The sequence below is a fragment of the Thalassophryne amazonica genome, chromosome 6, assembly GCF_902500255.1.
Source record: "Thalassophryne amazonica chromosome 6, fThaAma1.1, whole genome shotgun sequence".
Classification (NCBI taxonomy): Eukaryota; Metazoa; Chordata; class Actinopteri; order Batrachoidiformes; family Batrachoididae; genus Thalassophryne; species Thalassophryne amazonica.
In genome coordinates, this window is record NC_047108.1 from 118,823,975 (window position 1) to 118,842,130 (window position 18,156).

Below are 18,156 nucleotides of genomic sequence, written 5' to 3' on the forward strand. Positions count from 1 at the left end.
CAGCACCATCTTTGCTGAAGGCAAATGTTTGAACGCATTTTGGATTTTATTATTTGCTGCGTAAGAAGGACCTTGACATGACTTATGCAGTGTGCAAAATCTACAAAATGAAAGTCAAGTACTTCGGAAACACTTCAACTCCCACATGCTACGCTATGACCCGGAGCTAAAAGGAGTGGAGCAGCGGTATCTGCCGACGACTGACCAGCGCTTCGCTAAACTGCCAGCCAACTCTGAACAAGGAAAGCAGATGAGTAAATTTACATCTAGAATCACTTGATTAACCTTGTAAAGCTGCATTTTCTTAAACATAAACATTTTTAAAGTAATATAACTATTTCTCAGAGCTGTTTGAATTGAAAATCGTTTCTGAATCGAATCATCACCCAAAGAATCGGAATCGAATTGAATCGTGAGTTGTTGTACGATTCACATCCCTATTTACCAACCTGTGATGCAGCAGAAAAAGGAGGACACAGCTTGTCAGGTTCAAGGATCTTGCAGTAATCAAGTCAAACACAATACAAGACGCTAAACCAGTCACCCGCCCTCGCCCCCTGCTGGCATGGAGCAAACATTACAGCATACACATTGAATAGGGAAACCAAACCAATGCACAAGGAAATGAAAAACTCTTGGGGGTACTTTTTTCAAAATAAAATACAATAACTTGTATTCAAAATAAAATAAAATAATTCATTTTACTCTTATTTCCATAAAGACAAATGTGACACTTTTGTGGTTGTCACAACTACATATTCTTACTTTTTAAAATTATGCCCCAAAGAATAATCTGTTCTAAAATTGCAATAGTTAGCAGCCAATTTTAAGAAGTCCTTACTAGCTTAGTTATATTCTCAAGGTCGGTCATCCAGGCATTTAACCTTGCGGGCAGGTTTTCTCTGTGAAAACATTGCCAAAGTCAATACAAATACATGACTTCCCCACTAAATATGCCTCCATGGCCACTACAAGTATTTGTAATTTTAAAGAAACGGCAACAAGTATCAAACTTTTGGTATTTATAGTCATAAATCAGGACAAATAAAGTTTATTCAAACATAAGGGGTGATCAGTTATTCCTGACGTTCACTACAGTGTGATAGATTTCTGTGACCTAAAGAGGAGGAGAATGAATAAACACAGACTGATGACAAACTGATCATGCGTCCGCCTCACTTTGTTGACACAAATGTCGAAAAGCTGGGACAGCAGGTTCATTTACCCTCCGACTGTGGAGGGTGAACCATTCCAAAAACAGACAAAATCTGAGGGCTGTTGTGAAGCCGATATGATTAGGTAAGTGTCACTTACTGCCTGCTTGTTCCAGTTAAGCCTCCAAAATGCTGCCATCACATCTAATGTTGGCCAGCGGGTGCTGTGTGTTTGTCCTATTTTTGCTTTTCCCTGCATTGATGAGTGCCGAGATGACAGGATTGTACGGTAACATCACCTCCCCCAACTACCCCCAGCCATACCCTGACAACCAGCACATAGTGTGGAACATCACTGTCCAGCAAGGCCACAGGGTTAAGCTGTACTTCACCCATTTCAGTTTGGAGCCTTCGAACCCATGTGAATATGACTACGTTCAGGTACATGATGGAAACCTCAACAACAAAGTGCTCTTATCTGAACTTGTTTTGCCCACTTCCCCACTCAAAGCCCTTTGACCTTGTCAAACCAGGTTTTGGCAGAGGGGAATGAAACGTTGCGGTTCTGTGGTGAGGAAGAGAAAAATTATGAAAGCGCCCCAAGGAACACCGTCATCCTGTCAGCTGGGAACCTCATGTCAGTGGTCTTTAAGAGTGACTACTCTAACGAAGGTCGATTCACCGGCTTCCAAGCATTTTACAGCACAGAAGGTGATGCAAGATTGTGACACTGCTGCCAGGAGGCAGATACGATGTTAGTCACTGTAATGAAACACAGAAAAGCATACTGGAGTTTGTTGGGGGCGGGGTGTACGATTTTACTCTCTTGTAGACAAATCAAGACTTATCTGTACCTATAAATATGATGGATATGTAATACTGAGTGAGGCGTTAAACTAGCAGCATGGAGGTTTTTCAAAAGTAACAGCAGTAGTAGGTACAACTAACCTAAAAGTTAACTTTGATAACCATAAAACAATTAGCTGAAGCTACCCGGTTGTTAAGCGCTGACGTAATGCATCACGTGATAAATCTGTTTTCGGGTCCAAAGACCTCCAAGTTTACAATTAAAGTTACGTCTGTATGATCCTTTTAAGGATTTACAGTTTAAGTTTAGTTTGTGTTTACATTGTGCGCAAACCTCCGTCCCTCCCTTCTCCGCCTCCACCTCCGTTAAACGCATTCGTCTGGCTCTATGGTTGGAACACTTAATAAAAAAAAAATTTCTTTTACTTTACATATTTTATTATGCACAGGTAAAATATACATGTCTATTTGTTATAAAAAAAAATTATTTATTATAATAAACAGGACGTTAAAGTGCAAACTTCACTTTCTCCCCGAACGACATGAACGGGAAGCGATCGCAGCTCACAGCAACTCCCATTGAAAATAACGGAGAAACAACCTGAGCGTCTGACATTTTTACATAAAACAAATGCAGTAACAACGTCTAAAAACCCAGTTAATATATCCAGGAGAGTTTTAGGCACAATATACAAAAAGTTTTATGTTGCAATGTTAATGCTGTTGTCCATGTGCAGCGGTTTAAGTGCAGCCTGATCAGATCGTCTCAGTGCAGTTCTCAATGTTAATGACAGTGCCCCTTTAAAGTTTGGAGCCGGAAGTTGAAAATCACATGATGCGTTACGTCACACTTAACAACCGGACAGCTAACAGCTATCTGCAAGGTTTTATATGAATTAAGTTTTGGCTTGTTTTTTTTTTTATTATTATTTTTTTGCATTCTCCTTCTCAGGTGATGCTTGTTGGCTTCCTTAGATTGGATTAGTGTATAAGCTCCAACAGGAACAAACATGCATGATTTTAGGGTTTACAATGTCTTTGACCATTAAAAAGTTACCTGACTTAAAGTAAAAAAAAAAAAATTGTGTAAGCTAATTGGTCCAGTAATAGCCTTTAAAGTCAGCTGAAAAGCTAATCAACGAACAGCAAAATTTGCTTGGCAAATTAGCATAGCTGGCTAGCTAAACTGCATGTGTTCACCACTGCATAATAGTCATAAATAACCTTTCGGAAGAACACTGGACATTACCACCTGTGCCACCAAATTTGGGCTGAACAGTTCTGATATGTGTTTAGACAATGAATTAGGACACACTGTTGAAGGTACAGGAATGGAGCTAAAAGGACACTGTATAATGCTTTGTTCCTGTAGCTGTACCTTAGTAGGTGTACAGATGCTGCAGGCTTGCAACAAATGGACAAATATATTAAATGAAATTAAGTTGACTACACAAAACATGAAATATCTTCATACTGTCTGCAAGGAAATAAAAGTCAAAATAAATGTTAGAATCACTGAGAGAAGTGATACACATAGATACACACACACACATAGTTGCTTGTAATTTATAACATTGAGCAGCATAAATTTACATAATATTGAGCAGTTATCATTTTGTACATGACAAAGAAAATTTTTATTTAACCGAATTCTATTGTATCTGTATTAATGACTGCATGGCCTGTTACTTATCGTGTGTGTGTGTGTATATATATATATATATGTATATATATATATATGTATGTATATATGTATATATATATATGTATATGTATATATATATGTATATGTATATATATATATGTGTGTGTATATATATATATGTATATGTATATATATATATATATATGTATATATATATATATATATATATATATATATATATATATATATATGTATATGTATATATATATATATATATATATATATATATATGTATATATATATATATATATATATATATATATGTGTATATATATGTATATAAAACGTCTAAATAGATCCTTATGTGTTATGGATTATTCATACCATTTGCCATTTTGGTCCATTTAAAGTGCAATTTTGGTTCTATACATTTTGTGCTATTGCATACTGTGGCCACTGTGCGCTCACACTATCGGCGACAGCGCTTAGTTTAAAAGCAAACATGGTGGGTTTTTTGTGACAGATGATGACTTAAACAAGCTTATGGCTGGTGCTCATTCTTCTAAAACAAAAAAAAAAAAAAATCCAGTGGAACATTCCAACTTTCACCTCATGAAATATTCTTACCATATTCTTACCATAAATATTCTTATTCTTATTGCACTCACAGATATTCATTATTTGTGAGTGCAATGGTAATATTATATATATATATATATATATGCAGGCTAGATGAAAAACCAGCAGACCACACTGTGTGCTCTACGTATTCACATCCCTATGTGTGTGTGTGTGTGTTTATAGACATCAACGAGTGTCTGTCCACTATGAACGGAGAATCTGTGTGTGAACATTTATGCCACAATTACATCGGTGGATATTACTGCACTTGCAGACAAGGATACCTTCTCCATGACAACACAAGATCGTGCACGGGTAAGACAGACACAGGCCAAAGCTGAAGATGCACGTTTATCAGACTGCTGTGGAAACTGGGGCTCGGTCCACAACATTTGCTGACTGGAACTACAACACCTCCAATGAAACTTATATCTCGTCTTTCAAAATCATAGTTGGTCCGTCATAACTAATTCCTCACACTAAAGCATTAAATAGTTGATGTCCTCCAGTTAGTGTGGGACAAGGTTAATTACTGCCAATTCCTCTGGGAAAAGCAGTTTCAAAATGACATTAAAAACTGATCTGACCTGTCTGCAAGACTAATACTACCCTGACACAAGGTAATTAATCACAATTAGCTGATGATGTGTCTTAAATTATTATTCTTTGCTCGAGGAAAACAGCAACAAAACATTGTGCAATGAATAAGTGAAAATGATTATCCACCCACAGATTTTTGCTCATTAGCCAATATGAACTTTTATGGCTTTTTAAAATTTTTTGCAGCACTCATTTGTTTTCATCTGTATCAACATCTGCATGTGCACAGCTGCACAAAACACAACTAAATGAATCCCATCATTTATGATATCAGGAGGAGACGTCTCAGCAGACTAGGAAAAATACTTTTCAGTAATAATGCACTCACTGGTGTCATCCATTACTTATTCATCATCATGCAACAGCTTCGACGCTCTGAAGAGTATGTGCAAAACAGTAAATGAGAGTCTGCAATCCCTCTGACTCCCCCGGCCCATGTGTTGATGTGACATCACAACACGTAATTCTCCTCATCAGAAACAGATAAATAATCATTTGATCAAGACCATTTTGCCCTATTTGGTAGATGTTATTAGGTGATGTCCAGTGTTGCCACAGTTACTTTGAAAAAGTAATCCAATTACTGATTACTCCTTGAAAAAGTAACTTAGTTACTTTCCTGATTACTCAATTGTAAAAGTAACTAAGTTAGATTACTAGTTACTTTTTTAGTTACTTTCCCCAGCTGCCGACAACAACCCATGTCAACATGACAATGATACCTGTTTTGCCAAAACTCACTTTATAGTCACCCTTTCTTGACTTCAATGAAAATAAATACTTGTTTTATAAAAAAGTAAAATAAAGACCTCTCTCTTGACCTCATATTTAACTGTTGACAGCACTGTAACAGTAAAACTTGCAATTTCGAACCTGCATTGTTTATAAATGTAACTATTAAATTCTAACATTTTTCTAACATTTAAATTCTCTCTAAACATTTTACTTGTCGAAATTATTATTATTTTAAGCAATATTAGTAGTTGTAATAAAAAACGGCTTCAAAATTGCACCTTTAATCTAGGGGTGTTGTGAGGGGGGCACATCCTTGCCCCACGCCCCCATTCCATCTGGATTCGCCCCTGCTTTGGCGTTTGAGCACAAAGAATGGATAACATTTATTTATGCAGAAAACAGGACCAGATTTACAGGTAAGAAAGTTTCATTGCGTTTTCACATCATGTGGTCCTCAGAAAGAGAGTTTAGGTGCATTTGAGTGGAAAATAGTGTTAGTTGTTGACGCGTCGCGGAGGATCAGCTGTTTTTAACGAGACGATACGGAGCGGCTCAGCTCAGAATTCTAAATAAAGGAGGAAAAAAAGTATAAAAATGTCTTTGTAAAACTCAGTGCAGGTGTGCTGATCACCGCGCTTTAAGAGGTGAGGACGAGCTGCTGCAGAAAAAAAACGTGGATGAAAAGCTCACAGCTCACTTAAAGTGGGCAGTTCAGTTGAACTCCAACCTCCTGCCCACAGACCAAGTTTAATGCTGTTATCGACCCACAATGTAAAAATAATAGTAACGCACAGTGACTTGGAGAAGTAACTTTAATCTGATTATTGATTTGGAAAGATTAACGCGTTAGATTACTCGTTACTAAAAAAAAGTGGTCAGATTAGAGTAACGACCGACATCACTGGTGATGTCTCCTAGTTTTCCCTGTAATTTGCACGATGATGGTGGGCTTAATGGATTCAGTGAGTCAGTGAGTGAGTGGGTCCACAAATTTTTTTTCTCAGTAACTCTATAAATAAGGTATATTCAGTTCTGAAATCTTTGATTCTGATAGATACAGGTAAGGATCATCTAACCTCCTGTTTTGGAATATATTGCTTTAATATAATTTGCAGTTATTCATTCATATTTTAGTTTAAATTGCAATGTTGACAGAGTGGGGCATGTTTCAGGTTCTTCAGGCCACATGTAAAGTAGATGTGTACACACACACACACACACACACACACACAAGCGTATGCAGGCATGATGATGAATCACCAAAGATACAAACCAAACCATTTCTATTTCTTAACACTAAAGAGTCCTGTTTTAATCCTTTGAACTCCTTTCAGTACAAAGTATGTTATAACTCTCACTGGTAGGAGACGTTTATGTACAGAGATGGTGCACTTAGAGAAAAGACTATTTACCTCTGCTGAGGTCATTTTGTTGGAGGTAAGGTGAGACTGCTAAAGAATGAGAAAACCTATTGCACTCTCCTCTAAGTTAAAGGGATCAAAAAATACATTTTGAGGTGGACTTCAACAGCAGTACAAGTTCAGCTCTTCACTGACACAGTGACCATATCTGAATATATAAATCAGTGTTTGAGTAACGACCACATAACCTCTGCCCTCCTTGGTTGGACAGATATTTACGGTCAGTATTTATGGTCATATTTTTGATGCACAGGTACATGTGCAATGAAATCCGTACTTGAAAAGGTAGCATGATTTTAACATTCTAGGAACATTTTAAAATGTTTGAATTTTATATTAGTGTTATGTGTCGGACGCAGCTCGGAGAACCGACCAGCGTTTGAAGGACCCAGTATGAAATAAGCAGAGCACGGTTCAAAGGCTAACTGAATTTAATACATAACAGTGATAATATAACAAAAAGTTGCGGCCTGGCGTGGTGCGCTCCCAGCAGCGCTAACGGTCCGGAGCCAGAAGCTGTTTCGGACCCAAGGACCCCGCCGACACCCCCCAGGTGGCCGCAACAACCGAGTCTGTGAAAGAAGGAACCATTATGTGAGTCCACACTCTACACACAGAACACTTAAAGGTGTACAAACAGCAAACACTTCCTGGCTTGATTACTGATCAGCTTCCCAACCTGCAGGCATGGAACATCCAGTTCACAAAACTCCACTGCAGTGGAAGCTGATACATGACTAACAAACAGCTCAATACAATAAGGTGTGAGGGACACCACATTTACTGACTGTATAACTGTTAGTCACAAAATCTAACGTACCTCAGGAAGTGTGCTGACGAGCGTGAGACCTCACCCCCTCCTCTTTCACAGACTGTGCATCAAACCTGGACGTTCTCAGCATCCGCTGTTGATGAGATGGCTCCCGAGACGACGATCTCACCCGTCTGGTCACAAGGTCGAGTCTCTGGCAAATACACACTGTGCACTCCAGTCTTAAATGCCAACATGTTCCAATCCATCCAGATGCACCACAGCTGTGAGTCCTGACGAGTCGCAGGTGATCAGGGTGAGGTCCTGACAGCCTCAGCAACACAGCCATTCAGTCCCAAACGCAAGCCACCTGGGAGGAAAACCAAAAAACAGAAACAAACCGGCAGCCAGGCCCCCCCAGCCATATAACAATTAGCTCTTGAAACATGTTAAAGAAATAAAATGTAGTAATATCTTTTCCTTTTGATACAGTCAGCTTTATTATTCCTCTACCTCTGCATTTTGTTACTTTTTAGATTCATTTTGTATTTGATTGTGTTCTTTTAGTTTTGTGTGAACATTTTAAAATAATTTAACTTTATACATGTGTTTAACTTTATTTATTCTTTCATCGATTTATTTTTTTGCCACCAGATAAATTTGTGTTCAGGTTGTTTTGGATTCAGACGGATTTATATTCAGTTACCCTTTATCTTCCTTTTGCTTATCACTACATTTTTCTGTTCAGTTGGCATTAATTTAAATTTGTTTATATATTTTATATATGTTTACATGTGGTCGGATAGCTTTATGTTAAACATCATTTAGCTACATATTCACTTAGTTTATATGTTGAATTAACTTTAGAATCAGTAAGCTATGAATTCTGCTAGATTTACTTTTGTTTAGTTTTTCAGTATTGTTAGTTTATATTCAGGTAGCCTATATGTTCAGTTACCTTTAGATTGAGTTCACTATAAGTTCTGTTATCTTAACATTTAGTTTGATTTTATATTCAATTAGTTTTATAGTCATTAGTATTAGATTCCGTTAGCTTTATATTCAGTTCATTTATATGTTCATAGTTTCATTTCACTATAAACTCTGTTAAGTTTATTTGGTTATTATGATCAATTAGCTTTAGATTCAGTTCAGTTGTTACCTTTGCATTTAGATAGCTTTTCATATAATATTATTAGATTTATATTTAGTTAGGATGAGCTATAGCTCGCTTTATATTTAGGGAATAACCCTGTTGTCTGATGATTTGCGGACGTTCATGCTGGTTATACGGTCGCAAATTGAGCTTTACTGGTAATGCGTTAGCAGAGCGGTAAAATGGATATTTGCGACCATATAACAGCATGAACGTCCGCAAATCATCAGACACAAGGGGGTTATTCCCATTCTATTCCAATTCCACGGTTTATTTTTCTGTAGGTAATTCGGTCGGCAAGGCTTACTATGAGGTAGTGTCGCTCCAACAGCGGTCAGGGCGCGGACTAATGTATCAAATGTGAAAATCCATCAAATGTGAAATGGTAATTCTGTGTCAGAATCCACATCAATACTTTCGTATGGTAGCTTAAATTCACCCATTTTGACAGTGGTGTCGGTACACGACTCTCTCGCTCTCAGCTAACGGCATTATGACATCTGCATAGCAGTGCACGCAACTGGTGTTCTGTCAAATTGTGTGTCTTATCGCATAAATCGACAGTTCCGCATCCCGACAATATTGCGTATGTGCAGCTGGGTGGAAAGCTGGGCTGTCGACAGAAATGACATCTTGTCAGAACACTGGTCAGGGCGCGGAGTAATACATCCAAATGTGAAACAGTCAAATATTTTGCACCGTTACCTCAATATTATACAGTCTGAAATCTCACACAATTAACCAATCAGATTTGTGGAAAAAACTGTAATTGGAGTAGAATCTGTTTTATAACAAAAATAAATAAATAAATAAAAAAAATGAGGTGGGCTTCATAGATAATTGGCAAAGCTTCTGGGGAAAACCTGGTCTTGTTAGGAGAGACGGCATCCATCCCACTTTGGATGGAGCAGCACTCATTTCTAGAAATCTGGCCAATTTTCTTAAATCCTCCAAACCGTGACTGTCCAGGGTTGGGACCAGGAAGCAGAGTTGTAGTCTTACACACCTCTCTGCAGCTTCTCTCCCCGTGCCATCCCCTCATTACCCCATCCCCGTAGAGACGGTGCCTGCTCCCAGACCACCAATAACCAGCAAAAATCTATTTAAGCATAAAAATTCAAAAAGAAAAAATAATATAGCACCTTCAACTGCACCACAGAATAAAACAGTTAAATGTGGTCTATTAAACATTAGGTATCTCTTTTCTAAGTCCCTGTTAGTAAATGATATAATAATTAATCAACATATTGATTTATTCTGCCTTACAGAAACCTGGTTACAGCAGGATGAATATGTTAGTTTAAATGAGTCAACACCCCCGAGTCACACTAACTGCCAGAATGCTCGTAGCACGGGCCGGGGCGGATGATTAGCAGCAATCTTCCATTCCAGCTTATTAATTAATCAAAAACCCAGACAGAGCTTTAATTCATTTGAAAGCTTGACTCTTAGTCTTGTCCATCCAAATTGGAAGTCCCAAAAAACAGTTTTATTTGTTGTTATCTATCGTCCACCTGGTCGTTACTGAGAGTTTCTCTGTGAATTTTCAGACCTTTTGTCTGACTTAGTGCTTAGCTCAGATAAAATAATTATAGTGGGTGATTTTAACATCCACACAGATGCTGAGCATGACAGCCTCAACACTGCATTTAATCTATTATTAGACTCAATTGGCTTTGCTCAAAATGTAAATGAGTCCACCCACCACTTTAATCATATCTTAGATCTTGTTCTGACTTATGGTATGGAAATTGAAGACTTAACAGTATTCCCTGAAAACTCCCTTCTGTCTGATCATTTCTTAATAACATTTACATTTACTCTGATGGACTACCCAGCAGTGGGGAATAAGTTTCATTACACTAGAAGTCTTTCAGAAAGCGCTGTAACTAGGTTTAAGGATATGATTCCTTCTTTATGTTCTCTAATGCCTTATACCAACACAGTGCAGAGTAGCTACCTAAACTCTGTAAGTGAGATAGAGTATCTCGTCAATAGTTTTACATCCTCATTGAAGACAACTTTGGATGCTGTAGCTCCTCTGAAAAAGAGAGCTTTAAATCAGAAGTGCCTGACTCCGTGGTATAACTCACAAACTCGCAGCTTAAAGCAGATAACCCGTAAGTTGGAGAGGAAATGGCGTCTCACTAATTTAGAAGATCTTCACTTAGCCTGGAAAAAGAGTCTGTTGCTCTATAAAAAAGCCCTCCGTAAAGCTAGGACATCTTACTACTCATCGCTAATTGAAGAAAATAAGAACAACCCCAGGTTTCTTTTCAGCACTGTAGCCAGGCTGACAAAGAGTCAGAGCTCCATTGAGCCGAGTATTCCTTTAACTTTAACTAGTAATGACTTCATGACTTTCTTTGCTAATAAAATTTTAACTATTAGAGAAAAAATTACTCATAACCATCCCAAAGACGTATCGTTATCTTTGGCTGCTTTCAGTGATGCCGGTATTTGGTTAGACTCTTTCTCTCCGATTGTTCTGTCTGAGTTATTTTCATTAGTTACTTCCTCCAAACCATCAACATGTCTATTAGACCCCATTCCTACCAGGCTGCTCAAGGAAGCCCTACCATTAATTAATGCTTCGATATTAAATATGATCAATCTATCTTTATTAGTTGGCTATGTACCACAGGCTTTTAAGGTGGCAGTAATTAAACCATTACTTAAAAAGCCATCACTTGACCCAGCTATCTTAGCTAATTATAGGCCAATCTCCAACCTTCCTTTTCTCTCAAAAATTCTTGAAAGGGTAGTTGTAAAACAGCTAACTGATCATCTGCAGAGGAATGGTCTATTTGAAGAGTTTCAGTCAGGTTTTAGAATTCATCATAGTACAGAAACAGCATTAGTGAAGGTTACAAATGATCTTCTTATGGCCTCAGACAGTGGACTCATCTCTGTGCTTGTTCTGTTAGACCTCAGTGCTGCTTTTGATACTGTTGACCATAAAATTTTATTACAGAGATTAGAGCATGCCATAGGTATTAAAGGCACTGCACTGCGGTGGTTTGAATCATATTTATCTAATAGATTACAATTTGTTCATGTAAATTATGGAGATCCACAAGGTTCTGTGCTAGGACCAAGTTTATTCACTTTATACGTTTCCCTTAGGCAGTATTATTAGACGGCATTGCTTAAATTTTCATTGTTACGCAGATGATACCCAGCTTTATCTATCCATGAAGCCAGAGGACACACACCAATTAGCTAAACTGCAGGATTGTCTTACAGACATAAAGACATGGATGACCTCTAATTTCCTGCTTTTAAACTCAGATAAAACTGAAGTTATTGTACTTGGCCCCACAAATCTTAGAAACATGGTGTCTAACCAGATCCTTACTCTGGATGGCATTACCCTGACCTCTAGTAATACTGTGAGAAATCTTGGAGTCATTTTTGATCCGGATATGTCATTCAATGCGCATATTAAACAAATATGTAGGACTGCTTTTTTGCATTTGCGCAATATCTCTAAAATTAGAAAGGTCTTGTCTCAGTGATGCTGAAAAACTAATTCATGCATTTATTTCCTCTAGGCTGGACTATTGTAATTCATTATTATCAGGTTGTCATAAAAGTTCCCTGAAAAGCCTTCAGTTAATTCAAAATGCTGCAGCTAGAGTACTGACGGGGACTAGAAGGAGAGAGCATATCTCACCCATATTGGCCTCTCTTCATTGGCTTCCTGTTAATTCTAGAATAGAATTTAAAATTCTTCTTCTTACTTATAAGGTTTTGAATAATCAGGTCCCATCTTATCTTAGGGACCTCATTGTACCATATCACCCCAATAGAGCGCTTTGCTCTCAGACTGCAGGCTTATTTGTAGTTCCTAGGGTTTGTAAGAGTAGAATGGGAGGCAGAGCCTTCAGCTTTCAGGCTCCTCTCCTGTGGAACCAGCTCCCAATTCAGATCAGGGAGACAGACACCCTCTCTACTTTTAAGATTAAGCTTAAAACTTTCCTTTTTGCTAAAGCTTATAGTTAGGGCTGGATCAGGTGACCCTGAACCATCCCTTAGTTATGCTGCTATAGACTTAGACTGCTGGGGGGTTCCCATGATGCACTGAGTGTTTCTTTCTCTTTTTGCTCTGTATGCACCACTCTGCATATAATCATTAGTGATTGATCTCTGCTCCCCTCCACAGCATGTCTTTTTCCTGGTTCTCTCCCTCAGCCCCAACTAGTCCCAGCAGAAGACTGCACCTTCCTGAGCCTGGTTCTGCTGGAGGTTTCTTCCTGTTAAAAGGGAGTTTTTCCTTCCCACTGTTGCCAAGTGCTTGCTCACAGGGGGTCGTTTTGACCGTTGGGGTTTTTCCGTAATTATTGTATGGCCTTGCCTTACAATATAAGGCGCCTTGGGGCAACTGTTTGTTGTGATTTGGCGCTATATAAATAAAATTGATTTGATTTGATAACCCATTAGTGTATAGTTATTGATATTACTTTCATTTTTATGTTCAGCTTGCTTTAGATTTGGTTGGCTATATTCATTTTGTTTTGTTTTTTTAATGTTCAATTATGTATTCAGTTTGGACTAGATGAGTTATTGTGTAGTTATCTTAATTTTGTTAACTTTATATTCACTTAGTTTTTGAGTCAGTTAGCTGCTCAGGTCGCTCATATAGCAACACTGTTAAACCGAACACTCCATTTTAATACAATAATTAAGTTAATGTAACTCAAACTTTGAAAAAAGTTATAATCACTCATTTCCATTAATTAAACTAACTCAAAAATGAATTGTTGTCATAACTCAGTTCCTTTAAGTGCATTTAAAGTTTTGGGGTATTTAGGTGTTGCTGATGTATTTCCATTGTATTCCATTCACTCATTTTATTTGAGTTTATGTAACAGAGGCCAGCAGGTGTTGCTGTGCATATGTAGTTAGTAAACCTCACTCCCAACAGCTCAAAAGAATTCTCTGGTCACAAGTCCAGAGGCCTGGATTTTAGCCTTCTGGTTAGAGTCTGACTTCCATGCCAGAGATCGTGAGTGTGCTTCCCGAGGGGAGCGAATGGGCGGAGTCATAACAACACAACGCAGAGTCAACAAGTAAACCAAAGAATCCAAATTGTTTACGCAGAAATTTGTCACTTTTTTTTATTGAAAAACATAAACTAGATTTACATAAGTTTAATTAACAATAAATTGTTCAGTGACTAAAACTTTAACAATTAAATTTTTGAAAATGATTTCATTCAAGTTGGCAAACTCAAATGGTTTAAAGCAGTCGGTTCCCTCAAATGGTTTGAGTTCATCTAACTCATTTGAGTTTTACAGTGAACACGGTTGTGTGTTGATTAGCAGTAACACCTCACAGCAAGAAGATTGTGAGGTTGTTGTTGTGGGTTAATATCCCAAAAGGAGTTGAATGGCACACCAGTGAAGACATTCACCCACTGAAACCACATGATGGTGAAGACTGATGTGGTCCAATGACATCAACCTCACAGGGACACAACAACTCGCATATAAAGTTTACGCTTGGCTTAATCTGACTGGTTCATTCTTTAGCCATCTCTTCATACATGTATAGTTTATTAGCGTACTTTTTCAGATACCTGGTACACCCCTCCGACAGTTGGTGGAAGATCTGCTTCCAGACCTGGCTCGTTGTTGAGAGGAGACATTCAACCTAAAGGACATGTCAGATCAAGTCTGATGGAACATTAGTTTTTGAGTTTTGTGAAGCGACGTGGGAATGATGTCAAGAGTAAAACTGTGAAAAATTTAGAGACGGTTAATGAGTGTGTGAGTCTCCCTTGCAGTACCCTGCCACACCCAGGTGATGACCAACCTATCAGGGGTTCTGAGCAGTCCTGGTTACCCAAGTCCCTACCCGTCCATGAGCCAGTGTGACCACACCATCCATGTGCCGGAGGGCCATAGGATAATCCTGGACTTCCTGCAACCCTTTGACATAGAGGGGCACCCAGAAGCTCCTTGTCCATACGACTGGTTGAAGGTTAGTCATGTGAGCTATAGATAAAAGATTTTATGAATACGCAACATATTCCTCCTCATGCCTGTGGAGACCATCTGTTACTGACTTGTCCTCCTCTGGTGATATATGAACAGCTGCGCGCTTTCCTGCATATTTAAAGTTAGCCATGTATCAATCAATCAGGAATTTAATGGAACAATTATCTCCTTTACTATTTGTTGTCCCTCTCCTACAAGATTTCAACAGCTGGACAAGACTATGGGCCCTTCTGTGGAGCAAAGCCACCAGATCGCATTGACACGGGAAGCCACAAAGTACACATTAAATTCAGGTCTGACACAAGTGGAAAAAACAAGGGATGGAAGATCAAATACAGCAGCACCAGTGCTTAATCCCGCATAGACTGATGCTTCAAACTTTATTCATTTACACATTACACATTGTGTTTTAGTGAGATTTACTGCATTTTCATTGACAGTGAGTTGCAGTGTTTTTGAAATGGGTATTCATTCAAATCAACAAGTTGTAACTACAGTGGCTTGCAAAAGTATTCATACCGTTTGGTATTTCACGCATTTTAATTTGTTTTTGGCATTACAAATAAAAAAGTAAATCAGGCTTCTCAATATAAAATTTCTAAATGATCTTCCTTAGACTCAAACTGAAAGTAAATCTCTACAACTTGACATAAATTAATTAAAAATATAAAAGCCAAGATGATGGGTTGCACAAGTAATCAGCCCCTTTGGTATAATACCTGTAAACAATCAGTTTAATTGCCAGTTTTCTTCAGACAAGTCAGGGGATGGATACATGAACATTTCCAAGTCACTGAATATGTCTTGAACTTTATTTTCATCAGTTATGAAAAAATACAAACAGTGTGGCACTCTATTTGCCCTACTGACGTATCCCATAATCCCTTGCATGCCAGAGAGTTGCTGCAGTCAACAACATATAGAGAATCAACACGATGACAGTTGTAAATAAATATGCTTTTCATCACGTTAATAAGCGACTGCTGCATGATACCCTGAAAACTTGCTAAAACAATTATAACAAATAATCCGTATCTGCTATGTTTAATCTGCGTGGAATTTAATAAACGCAAACCGAATTTCAGACATCTTATATATGTTAGTCTGGAACAAAGAGGACAAACAGTGTTGTAAAGGACAATAAAGAGCAAACTTCGTTTTCTCCTTGAACGACATGATCAGGAAGCGAGCTTAGCTCACAGCAGCTCCCATTGAAAATAACGGAGACAACCTGTGATTCTCGCATGTTTACATAAAACAAATGCAATAACGTCTATAAACCCAGGGAATATATTCATGAGAGTTTTAGGCACAATATAAAAATAGTTTTATGTTGTGATGTTAATGGTGTTGTTCATGTGCAGCTGTTAAAGTGCGGCCTGATCAGAGCGTCTCAATGCAGTTCTCAATGTTATTGAGATCTCGCAGTGCGGCGACCTCTCTGAAGTTTTGCGGGATTTGAAACGTCAATAGGGCTAATTAGCTCCAAAAAAGAGCAAGCGTATAACTTTGAGGTTAACAATGTTTTTATCTGTTCGTCTTATTTCAAAAAAGTAAGCTGACTTGTTTTCAGAGTTGACTGTAAAGGTAATCTGCTAACAAAAAATTAGCTTTGCTAATTAGCTGTTAGCTGATTAGTAAAAATGAGCCTGCCACTGGATGTGACTGTACAAGGCTTTTGACATAAAACGATCCTCAAACTAGCAAATTTGTTGCCTTCGCGCAGTGTCAGTTTCGCTTATTGCATTAGTATATAAGCTCCAAAAGGAACAAACACATATAATTTTGGGATTTAGAAAAGTTTTTAAGTGTTCAGCTCTATGAAAAGAAAAACTAAGCCAACTTAAATTAGCTGAACTAAATTTAGTGATAGCTAATTGGACAGCCTAGTTTTTCAAAATTGACTGAAAAGCTAATCTGCTAACAAAAGAGCTAGCTCTGCTAATAACCCTTAGCTGATGAGCAGAACTGAGCCTGTCACTGGTGGCTTTTGACACATAAAACAGTCCTCAAGCTAGCAAACCATAAAATATTCTGCTCCATTCACATCAAATTTTAGCCCTGGCAGAAACGGTTGTTCAGACTACTAGCCATTTAACCTTCATACATTATGTAACTTGTTCTGATCCTCAGTCTGATATAAAAACAGCCATTATACAGTTCTGCACAAAAGGAATTGCCTCTCATGTGTTTTAAAAGTGTGAGGTAAAAGAGGCCGTGTGAATGTGGCCGATTTATAATTTTTATTAGAAATGCTGCTTTTTCACTTTGCACTTTTTGGAAAGTAGCTCTGTTTTGTTGCTGCATATATTATAGCTACCTCGTAGTTTACAGCAACTTAGCGAACCATTCACTGACCCATACGCCAGCAGAACATTTGAAGCCCAGCAGGCCACCAGGTTGATGTGATTGGTCACCACACGGAACATACGGTTTGTAACATGAAGTGCGCAGACTGCCTTGAAGGCATGGACTCTGCTTACATGACAAAACTACAGCAATTGCTTGCAGACAGTTAACTTTTATTTAATTCGCCGAGACACTGAGTCATGATGGCACAATTGACCACTCTTATACCCAACCTTGATCAAACCATTTAGCCCAACTGAAACCAATTCCACAGGAATTACACACACACACCTTGAACCCATCAACCGATTGTTGGGAAATATTTTTCAGCCGCATGCTGCCACTCAGTTTATGTCTGACATGTACATCAGTGCTGACAGTACTGTAAGTTATGCAATATCTGCCCCACTATTTTTTGCATTGTCACTAGTTGTGTACTTCTTTTAAAATTTCCTTTCTGACTGTGGGCACGACTGATTAGTCTATAATAGCCAATTGGCCTCTGTGTGCATGCTGTGCTGCAGTGCACCATGGGAGTTCAGGGTTTTGAGGTTTTAAATGTTATTGTGGTTTATGTTAGTTTAGTGTTATTGATATATTGTGTTTTTGTAGCTCATTTCATTTAGCCAGTTTAGATAAGTCTCATGTTGCAATTACCATGAATGACTTACATTTCATGTTGGTACCATGAGTGAAATGTGTAACGGTTTTAATGTCTTCAGCCACTGTGTTTGTTTATCAAATTAAAGCAACCTGCTTACAGCAGCTGTGTGTGCATGCTGCTAACTACTTTCTGTGCTCACCATTCCAGCAGGGGGCAGTAAGTCATCTTTGTATTAAAAACGTGAGTGATTTTAAGTAAAAGGCACATGGCAGAGTTTGACAAAAGGCACCTGAAGGACTCTCAGACCATGA

General features: G+C 38.2%; 1 protein-coding gene across 1 annotated transcript; it reads left to right on the plus strand.

Moving 5' to 3' along the window:
* Positions 1 to 1,055: 1,055 nt before the first annotated feature.
* On the plus strand, positions 1,056 to 15,295 carry masp2 (mannan-binding lectin serine peptidase 2). Its single transcript, XM_034171638.1, has 5 exons — positions 1,056 to 1,595; positions 1,688 to 1,865; positions 4,411 to 4,542; positions 14,679 to 14,875; positions 15,091 to 15,295. Exons 1-5 carry the CDS (start codon positions 1,344 to 1,346, stop codon positions 15,244 to 15,246), a joined length of 915 nt encoding a protein of 304 aa, XP_034027529.1. The 5' UTR covers positions 1,056 to 1,343; the 3' UTR covers positions 15,247 to 15,295.
* The last annotated feature ends 2,861 nt before the right edge of the window (positions 15,296 to 18,156 follow it).